The sequence below is a fragment of the Ixodes scapularis genome, unplaced genomic scaffold, assembly GCF_016920785.2.
Source record: "Ixodes scapularis isolate PalLabHiFi unplaced genomic scaffold, ASM1692078v2 PGA_scaffold2__306_contigs__length_199485367, whole genome shotgun sequence".
Lineage (NCBI taxonomy): Eukaryota > Metazoa > Arthropoda > Arachnida > Ixodida > Ixodidae > Ixodes > Ixodes scapularis.
Genome location: NW_024609857.1, coordinates 168,630,768 through 168,641,033, shown reverse-complemented (window position 1 = coordinate 168,641,033; position 10,266 = coordinate 168,630,768). Strand labels below are relative to the sequence as shown.

General features: G+C 49.3%; 1 protein-coding gene across 1 annotated transcript; it reads left to right on the top strand.

Annotated features, from left to right (window-relative positions):
- Positions 1 to 3,667: 3,667 nt before the first annotated feature.
- LOC121836840 lies at positions 3,668 to 9,781 on the top strand. The gene is made up of 5 exons (XM_042292104.1): positions 3,668 to 3,675; positions 3,966 to 4,067; positions 5,517 to 5,805; positions 8,825 to 8,938; positions 9,295 to 9,781. Exons 3-5 carry the CDS (start codon positions 5,517 to 5,519, stop codon positions 9,354 to 9,356), a joined length of 465 nt encoding a protein of 154 aa, XP_042148038.1. The 5' UTR covers positions 3,668 to 3,675; positions 3,966 to 4,067; the 3' UTR covers positions 9,357 to 9,781.
- Positions 9,782 to 10,266: the final 485 nt, after the last annotated feature.

Below are 10,266 nucleotides of genomic sequence, written 5' to 3'. Positions count from 1 at the left end.
TGGTGTGTTTAGCGTCCTATGCTTCCCGTACGTCAAAAGTGGTCGCGAAGCGCCCGAAGGGGCAACAAATGGGCGCGTTAAGTTAACGCGCTCGAGCGCGCTCCAGCGGTCAGAGTGCACTCGAGCTAAACTAATAGCATCCTCGATCATCCGCACCGGTGCGCACCGGGGCACTGAGGTGCGCCCCTTCATCTTCGATCAAGTGCACCGGTGCGCACCAGACATCCTCGATCAACGAAGCGCACCCTCCCGGTGCGGCTTTTCGTTGCCCCAACGCGCACCAAGAAAATCGGCGGTGCGCCGGGGGGCAGTCCCATCAGGCATTGCGGCCAGGAGCGGGAATCGAGAAGATGGCGGGAGTAGCAGACGCGCAGAATACCGAGATGGCGATCTTGCAAAAACGAACACGCCTCGCAGCTGCACTAGATGATTTCCTCGGGTCTTCTGACGGCGAGACGACAAGCTTCTCGCCATCGCTGTGATTACTGGCGATTGCTGCGGTGGCAAGGAGCGCCCGGAAAGCACGAACTTCGTGGTAAGCGGCGCGAGGCGTTTCGATGACAGCGAGGTACGGCTATTATCTGGTGTTTCGTTTTTTTGAACCAATAATGATGGCCAACATATACATGTGGAATTGTCACCCGCTTCGTGACCCCATCGACAATCACGTCCACGATGTTTATTTCTGTGGGACCGTCAAATCCGCGAGTAAAAGAATAGAAGAAATTGACAGCAGACGGGCACCGTGCGCTGACCTGCGCAAGAAAAAACGAACAAAACGTGAAGTGACGCAAGGTGGAGCTCGCCGCGGTGCACCGGTGTAGGGAGGCTGTAGTGAGGGTGGGCGCAACTCAAAACCTGGAGAGCGTTTGCAATTTAATGGCGGCGCCTGAGGGAGAGGATTCGAGAAAGGATATGCGCCAGCGTTGCCTGCACGAGAGCAGGCGCCCGCTCTGTTGCAACTCTGTTGCTCCATGCGCCTTTCCTCCTCTCGCCTCCCATTGCAAGCAACGAGCGCCTTGGCGCAGCCTCTCTCGCTTCCTTCTTGCAAACGTCGAGCGGAGAAAGCAAGGTTGCCAGACAACAAGCAACGTCCAAGATGGCGGAATTTAACATTTTTCGCGTTAAAAAAATACTTAACCTATCGCAACAAAACTGGTGGCTATGGAAAAGTAATCATTTATACCTTGTGTAAATTATTCAAGCACCTTAATGGGCTTTTATGACCTGAGTTAGGAAAGAAAACGACCCTTTGCCCCATAGACTCCCAGCAAAATTTAGCAATTAAATGGCGTCCATGTCCCGTGATGGCCGATCTAGCAGTTGCACCCACCCTCACTTGAGCCTCCCTACACCGGTGCACCGGCGCGGCGCAGTTTGTCTGGTTTGTCCTCGATGTTGCACCGACATCGCGCTGCACGACCGAGGAGCGCTGTGCACTGTGCTGGTTTCAGGGCGATTCCGGTGCGAGTTGATCGAAGATGCTATAAACGACATCGTCTCACTTCCGGTGCACGGTGGCGGAGCGCGCTCCGCGAGCTCCATCGTCGGAGATGGTGCGCGAGAGCTCGAACAGGTCGGTTTCCGGTGAGATGACGGCGTTTCCGCTCTCGCGGCCAGTCTCGCGGTTACTCGCGGTGGTTTCACACGGTGGTTGCGGTGGTGCGGTGGTCTCGCACGAGACGGAAGAATCATCAAAACTCAAGCGTTTTGGGCTGTTTGGGCTCCGGGCCGGGCCGCCGGGCCACTCTGGACCAGAGACGTCGGGTGTACGCAATCCCTGGCGAGCGAGTTCGCTTCCGGACACTCCGAGGATGCCACCGTGCTCGCCTCGCTAAACCTCGCAGACCGCGACCGCACCAACCGAACCCCGCGGCCGAAAGGCTCCGGCGCAGCCAGGAACGGCACCGAGGTAGGCCGGTCGTCGGTAGGAGCTGCTCGTTCTGCGCTTCCACGCTGTCCTCGGAGCTCTCGGCGTCGTTCGTGCTTGCGCCGAAGCCTTTAGGGACTCCCTCGGACGCGCAAGTCGCGCCTGCTTGGATGCGTGGATACTTCGACGGCGATCGCTTGGCAGCTCGTGCAATCTTTCCGTCATCGTGGAAAATAAAAAAATAAAAAAAGCATGGTGCTGGTGTAGAAAGGTTTGCATACATCCTTCAAATGCTTATCAAAGTTCTTCATGTACTTTACCGCAATTTCAGGATCAGGCGAGCCAATAAATTCGGCTATTCAGCCGTCATTCTTTAAGGCTTTGGAAAATTTAGAAGGCGTTCGGCGTACCTTTAATCGCCACACCAACAGCGTGCAGCATAAATACAAGCTCTTGCTGTTGCTGCCGTCTTCGAACAAACACTTCTCAGACGGTGCGACGAGACGGGAGCCATGTTTATGGTACATGGTTGAAAAAACCCCGAGACTGCGGGTAAACGACACAACACTAACCCGCAGTCTCGGGGTTTTTTCAACCATGTGCAATGTACACCAGCTCGTTTGCGCCCTTACTTTTTGTTCAGCCATGTTTAAGCTAGAGCACTATATAGCTCCTACGGAGCAGAGTAGCGCAATCCTTTGAACCCCGTGTTTTGCCGACAACATGGCCGACAGAGCGGCTCGGCGCGAGTCACGTGGTACTCAGGGTTCCAGCAGGCGGCCTGCCCTATGGGAGAATACATGGAGATCGACACAACACGGCTGATTAAAAAATGAACGGCGAGTTCACACTTTTCAAAACTAGTCTGTCGTGAAGTTAGTAAAGCACTAAACCATTTATCAAAGTTTAAATAATATCGGATGCATGTGCAAATTTTGAGAAGGCAATTTCCAAGGCAATGGCGTTTGAAGCAGACGATTTTTGCTCGCAGCGGAGATGGGCCTTTCGGGTTGGCCGGAGCGGGTCACGTGAATGGTGTGACGTCGCCGTGTCGTCTGCTGCATGATGCCGCTCAGGCAATTTTTTAAAAAAAGTCACGTCCTTGCGGGGCACAAAACTTAGCGCAAATTATTCTAAAATGTTCCATTATTATGTCAAAAACAATTGCCATTCCGTACAACCCCACAGTACTGAAGAAACAACGATTTTCTCACGTTCTCCATGCATTTCTGACCACAGTTGGAACCTCCGGGCGTTCGCCGCTAGTCGCCGAGAGGCGGCGTTCTAGATTGCGCTACTCCAGAGCCGTATATTGGGAGAGTTTGGCCATTCATTGGTATCAATGGGGCGAAAATCTATTGGTCGAATAGTTGATTGACAGGCCGCTCGTGACCAATCACAAGCCGCAAAACTTCCCCTAGCGGTGGTCGTGAGCCTCAAAAGTAAAGCAGGGTTCGGTAATTTCATTTTAGCGTCGCTAGAGTTAAAAAAGTTAACGCTTGGTGACTGAAAACTTGGTGCATGTGAGCTTTTCGTCATAGCCTTCTTTAATGATAGAATAAACGAATGCGCACGCGGACACGTGCGTTGAAATAACGTAAACAAAAGTTTGTGTAGCCGCGGGAGTTCCGCCGTTCCGTTCTTGTTTGATGAATGGGTCGTTGTTGTGCTCTGAAGTGCCAGAACAGAGCTTCCAGGGGAATTCGCTTGTTCAAGCTGCCGAAATCCCCGAGGAGACGGAAACTGTGGCTTTCAGGAATCAGGCGTGGCGCGGGGTGGAAACCTCCCGACTGTACCTTTGCGAGGTGAGGTATTGTCCATTGTTAATATTGTGACGCGAGCACGGTGGACGCGAGTGCACTGTGACGAAACCGTGTATTTTGTGATCTATTCTCTACTGCCGTGGAAGCGTCCTGTGCGCTTTCGCTTCACCGCAGAAAGACGAGTGGTTCAGGCCTGTGGCGGTCGTGCGATGATGGATTTGTAAGATCGCGTATTTTGAAAGCGTGAGCCTCTCGTCAGCGGAATAACTGTACTGTGACGCGAGCGGCTGAATACACAGTTTTGACGTCTACCAAAACGTTCTTCGCTGCAGGACCACTTCGAGCCCTCCCAGTTCCAGACGAGGTGCTCTGACGGCTGGAGGAGGCTAAAAGCCACAGCTGTTCCGAGCTTGTTTCTGCATTCTGAAAGTCAAGTGAGTGTGTGTAACGAGGTTAAGTGAGATTTTTGTTCTTTTGGTATTTACCTAGATTATGAGAGTGAATTAAAAGCAATAATTTATCTTGTGTTAAGATGTTTTTACTGATATGATTTGAAAGAGGCACAGGTACAAGACCTATAATAATGTGGACTTGGTAGGCTGTTGACATCTCTGTTCCATGTCAGAGACCTTTTCTTTTTTTTTTAAATCGGAGTGGTCCTTGTGCAAGAGTGCATGAGACACCATCATTCAGTGTTGCAGCCTGACACAGCACAAAACCCCGCCTCATGGAAATGTAAGTCAAAACCCAATAACTCATATTCTGTTGCTTCTATTAAGTTAATGCATGAGGCATTCATCACTCTCAGCTGCCTTGTAATGTTATGACAGCCTCACCAGCTAAGTATCTGTCATGGTTCTTGCATGGCTTGGAGTGATCTCATGAGGTGGGCAACACCCAGTGGACCATTTGCAGAATTAGTGGTTCGAGAGTGCATGGCTAAAAGACGAGAGTTCCCTGGCCGCAGGCACGTCCACTGCGTCCCGTTGGCTTATTGTGTCGCATTGACTTAGATAGAGCTCCCCCAAAACCACTTTTGTCCCCCTTGAGGATTATCTTTCACCCCGAGGTAAATACAAAGAAGCCTTCGTCCCTCTCCGCTCGGCCAGCATGAAGAGAGAAAGGGCGACAAATCCATTTATTCTCGAACCCATATTTCTGCAAAACGAGGATTCTCATACCGTGTTTGCAGCAACCAGCGGCCAGGACCTCCGGAGCGACCCTGCAGGTCGGCCTGCTGACGCAGCCGCTCCCCACCACCAGTGGGGCGTGCTTCGTAAGCATCTTCCAGGGTCCTGCGTACCCCCGTGTAGCAATACCACCACGCTCTTCGCCGCAGGTGACCAGTGACAACCAGCGCGGCCAGGCCAGCTCAGCTGCCCGCGGCACCTTGGTGTCGGCAGACACCATCAGCTGGGTATGTGGTTCTTGCACGGCTTGGAGTGATCTTGTGAGGTGGGAATCGCCCGATTCTCGTACCGTGTTTGTAGCAACCAGCAGCCAGGACCTCTGGAGCGGCCCTGCAGGGCGGCCTGCTAACGCAGCCGCTCCCCACCACCAGCGGGGCGTGCTTCGTAAGCATCTTCCAGGGTCCTGCGTACCCCCGTGTAGCAATACCACCGCACCCTTCGCTGCAGGTGACCAGTGACAACCAGCGCGGCCAGGCCAGCGCAGCTGCCCTCGGCACCTTGGTGTCGGCGGCCTCCACCAGCTGGGTATGTGTCATGGTTCTTGCACTGCTTGGAGTGATCTCATGAGGTGGGCGACACCCAATTCTTGTACCGTGTTTGTGGCAACCAGCGGCCAAGACCTCTAAGCGAACCCTACAGCCTCTTTCTCCATCACCCGTTTCACCTAGGCTCACTGAAGATGTCTTTCTTCAGATGAGCCGGAAGATCAAGCAGCTGGAGAACGAGAATCATCGCTTGGTGAGGCAGGCTGCCTTACAAAAGACAAGGGAAGCGACATTCTGGTCTCACTTGCACGAGTTCTTCACTGTGGACCAACTGGCAGCTCTATCGAAATCCAGCAACAGGGGGTCCAAGTGGTCTAATGAGACGGTGAAGAAGTCGCTGCAGATGCGATCTGCATGTGGCAGCTTGGGCTACGACTTGCTACTGGAGGGGAGCTTCCCATTGCCGTCGTCTAGAACTCTAGGGCGGCGGCTTGAAGGCAAGTTTGTTGTCAGGCTACTCAAATGCTTCAAAGCTCCCTGTTGATTATTTGCAGGTATAATATCCTTGTTAGTAACTGTAGTGTTTTTGTATTTTACACAATTTATTTTTAAATGATAAGTTGGTGTCATGGTTCCTTTTTCACTTAGTTGCAGTGTGGTATGAAGGGGTAGATTATTGATATTGTGTTGGAATGATTCTCTCATCGCAGGCATACAGCACTAGTTTGACCTCAGTATCTTGCACTCGTCGAGATGTGAATTCAAGTTTAGAGGGGGAGTGTTTCCTTCACTCCCAATTTTTGTAACCTTGCTGATGCGACCATGGAGGTAATTATGCTGACGGTGTCTAGGAGAGCACCCTGTGGTGATGATGGTCGAATGAGGCTTATGGATTCCATACGAGCACTGCATGAACACTTGACTTGGGTTCGTGACAATAAGTGCCTCGGCAAACATTTGGGCAGCTCATGACTAATCTCTGCACACGAATGGCCAAAATTAAACATTGTTTACAGCTCAGCACATGCTGCACATGTTGCCATCCCCAGCCTATGGCTATACACAGTTCTCACGTGACGTCATTCTAGTCACCATTCCCAGGTACTAAGCGTCCCATTAATGTAGTGGAAGGTAGGTCTAATCTGCACCCCGTAATTGGCGCGGCCCTACTAGAATAAAACGTCATCATCTCACCTACCAATCGTGTGTCCTGTGTCCTGTGATGTCGAGATCGCTCTAGCGCTCTTATCAGTTGCCCTTGGGACTCGCGATGAGTTGGCTGCGTGCCGTTCATTCGGTGATGTGCACACTTTCTAAGTGCTGGCAAAGTCGCGATTGCAGCGAGTTAGCGCAGTTGAGTGCGCTTCTTAACGAGCACCGGTGTGCTGTGCAGAAGCGACACTTACAGAGAAAACACTGTGATTGTGCGTATTTCGCAGGCACTGCGATTGTGCATTGAGTGGAAGGCACACCTCCAGAGAAGAAGAGGTCACGCGCGTGTGCGACGAATTCAGGAAAACATTGTAATGTAGCGTAATGATTGTTCATGTTCCCGGTCAATATAAGTGCTTACCTCAAGGCCAAAAAAAAAAAAAACTGGCTTTTACCATGAATATGTGTTACTCTACAATTGAGGTCCCGTCAAGCAGTGTGCATCATTGCTCATCATTTCTTTAGTCTAAGATTTAAAACGAATATTTGGGTATAGCAAGAGGACTGACAAATCTCTCATCTACTTACAATCTCTATGTAGAGCTTGATTTATTTGAAGCGAGAGTCATTCAGTAATTTAGATCAGAATTAACTGAGCCTTGGCAGTGGGTAGGCAGATACTTGAGAATAACCTAAATGAAACCAGCTAGATTTTCCTTTACAAAGTATAATCATTGCTCACATGCTGAGTTTGTGCACTAGAAAGCTATCTCTACAGGAAAAAGGCTGTTGACAAGGAGAACTAAATGACAAGCTTCATTTGTTGCTTCGATTAGCAACTGCAGAATTTACGCACATCCTTGAGAACGTGAACAAAACATACTCAAAATTACTCTTGTCTAACCTCATTTCAGTGGATTACTGTGTGCCCCTTGATATTAGGTGTTTTAGGTATGATAGTCTTTATATCATATCTAAAATGACTTTTTATTCATACTCGTTCACACTCATCCATCACTCAAATACTATAATGTTTTGAAAAATGTGTACTAAGGTAAGAGTGCTAAGCTAAGTTAGCATGTAGCTTAGCTTGTTTGTAGCTAGCTAAGCTAGTTACACACGACTGGAAGCTAACTTAGGTTAGCTTCCATTAAGCTAAGCTACCTTCCGCCATCTTGACATCAACACTGTCAAGATGGCGGAAGCTGAGCGCAATGGCAGTATCAGAAAGGCACAGCAAGTATTCAATATGCGATTCGAAATTATTCGACCCAAGTCACTATTAGCTTCTTATTCGCTTGAAACATAAAAAATTCGTTATTCGCACGTGCCTGCTTAAGGGGAAACTAAAGCGGTTTTGTACCTTTAAAAAACACTTGCATCATCTTCATATGGCCTCCAGTATCACGAATATTAAAATTATTTGTCAATTTGAGGCCCGGAGTAGCCATCAAAGCATTTTGACCATAGCGCTGAAGCCCCGCCCTCCCGAGGTGTAAGAAGCTAGGAGGAAATTTCTGAGAGACAGCAGCGTCGCAACAAGGATCCTCGGAATCTCTGCAGCTATTGCAAGCTTATTTGAGTGGTCGACAAATTGTGTGCGATTCACCTCATGCTCACGATTTTCACTCGCCTGTTTGTTTTGACGTAAGTTTAGTACACCTATAAACTTTCATAAAAGATTTAGCGGATGTTGGTCAGGCGTGAAAGATTGTAGCGGGAACTAGGCGTCTGTAGCAGATGACGCACCATTTCACGAGAAAAAAAAAAACGCTGCATTGGGCAAGGCTGGTCACATGTGCCGGAACACTGCACGAGAGATGGTGCTTGAGCTTCGGTGGCCAGGTGAAAGTTCTTGACGTGACATCATGCCGAGTGAATTTTTTAAATATTTCTTTGCGTTGGGTGATACTTCTTGAGCAAATAGTGCATATTCAAATTTGCAGGATACAAATACGGAAGAATTTACCTCTAACTCATTTTTTTTTGGAGAACCTCTTTAGCTTCCCTTAAAGTGTTTTCAACAAAATCAGTCAGTGGTTCACAAATCGGAGTCGGTGACACTTTTAGCAACGCACAGCTACCAAAGTAACCATGGAGTGTACTTTACTTCAGTGCTGGCATTCATCACCTTTGCTCATGAAGTGGAACTGCCAACTTTAACAGAGTGGCCAAAACTCGTAAAAAACCAGCAAAAACCATTCGTATGGACAACAATAATGGAAGTTAGCAGCCTTTTCTTCGTTTAGTGCCCATTCTGTTCTTTTATTGACTGAGGGGGAAGTTTCAAATCATTGATTCCTTCAGTCGAGTTTACCAAACATTGCATACACTTGATGATCTAAAGCAGTTCTGTGTTTGTAGGTGAGCACTGCCCTACGGGTCCTCAGTCACTCCACGGCCACTGCCCTGCGCTTCCTGGTGGAGAAACATGGCTGGAGCACCAACTTCCTCACCACGGCTTGGTTCTTGGAACAGGTCAACAAATGGTTTGATCTTATGAGCAGCAGGCACCCAGTCCTTGCGATCAGCAGGCAAAATGAGGCCTGCTACAAGAACACCCTTGACTTTTTGGTCAAATTTAAGGATCTTTTTCTCCACCTCACTATTGGGGATGGGGCGTTCAAGCCAGTGCAGGGGGAGGTAATCCTCTCTACCAAGTCCATTCTAGACCTGCAGCAAAGTCTCATTGAGGGACATTCTTTTTCATTTGTGCTCACATCCAGATTCACGCAGGACTGCCATGAAAACTTGTTTTCGGTAATGCGACAGGGCAACCCTATCCCAACTTCTTGGAGTTTAAGATGACCTTGAAAATCATCACACACTCGCAGTACCTGAAGGCGTCCAAGGCAGGGTCCTACGAACTGGACGATGCCTCCTTCTACCTGGCTGACCTCGCAGACTTGGATGTACAACCTGCTGTGCCCACCGACATTTTTCTTGAGGAGGTAGAACTCACCATGTCACAACCTGAGGAGAATAGCTTTGACTATTACGCGGGTATGTGGTACGAAGAGTTGTAAAACATAATGCTACATGTGACACGTGTGCTGCAGCTGTTCAAGTCCCCATGGCACCTGCAAATAGCCTCCTCAGGCTAAAGAGTTATGTCCCTGACGCTCTGACCTGCCCCTCTGAAGCTGCACGCGCCCTCTTCACAATTTGTGAAAGTGTCTTTCGCAGCCTCATTGCGGATTTGATGCATGCACGGGGCATCCTGGACGGCCTATCGGCGAGGATGGCTGCAGAGAGCCAATGTGTTCAGCTGCCCGACCGCCATGAAATCAAAATGAAGCTCATCAGGCGATTCTGCCATGCACGGCTGCAACTGTTCCTGCGGGAAAAAAGTTGCGAGTTGGCGGCTGGGGCAGCTGAACGCAGGGACTTCGGCAGTCGATGGCAGGACCTCGGAAAACTAATTAGTGTTTTAGATTGCCTTAGTTGATGAAACTGTTGTCCCATTCTCATTTTGTTTTTACTTTGCTTTCTTCTTTGTGTTAAGGGCAGCTTTCATTTTTTGCGTTCCTTGTTTACCGAGGCACTTCTGAATTTTTTTTACTCCTGCAACGGTTGTTTGTGCGAGGCCCTTTTTCTTGTGATCTCCATGTAAGCCTACGTGAAGCCTCTGCATTTTTTTTTATGCTTGCTACACATGTTTGTGGGAAGTTTCTTGTGCTGTGCTTGTAAATATCTGTGCTTTTTTTATGCTTGCTACGGGTCTGTGAGAAGCCCATTTTTTTGTGCTCTGCCTGAGGCCTCTGAATTTTTTTTACGCTTGCTATGGGTCTTTGTGGAACGCTTTT

Bases quoted from the DNA above. Each gene is read 5' to 3' on its own strand.
- LOC121836840 (XM_042292104.1), top strand. From the start codon at position 5,517: ATGAGCCGGAAGATCAAGCAGCTGGAGAACGAGAATCATCGCTTGGTG. The intron at 5,806-8,824 runs GCAAGTTTGTTG...CTGTGTTTGTAG, and splicing joins TCTAGGGCGGCGGCTTGAAG to GTGAGCACTGCCCTACGGGT. The intron at 8,939-9,294 runs GTCAACAAATGG...ACACACTCGCAG, and splicing joins CGGCTTGGTTCTTGGAACAG to TACCTGAAGGCGTCCAAGGC.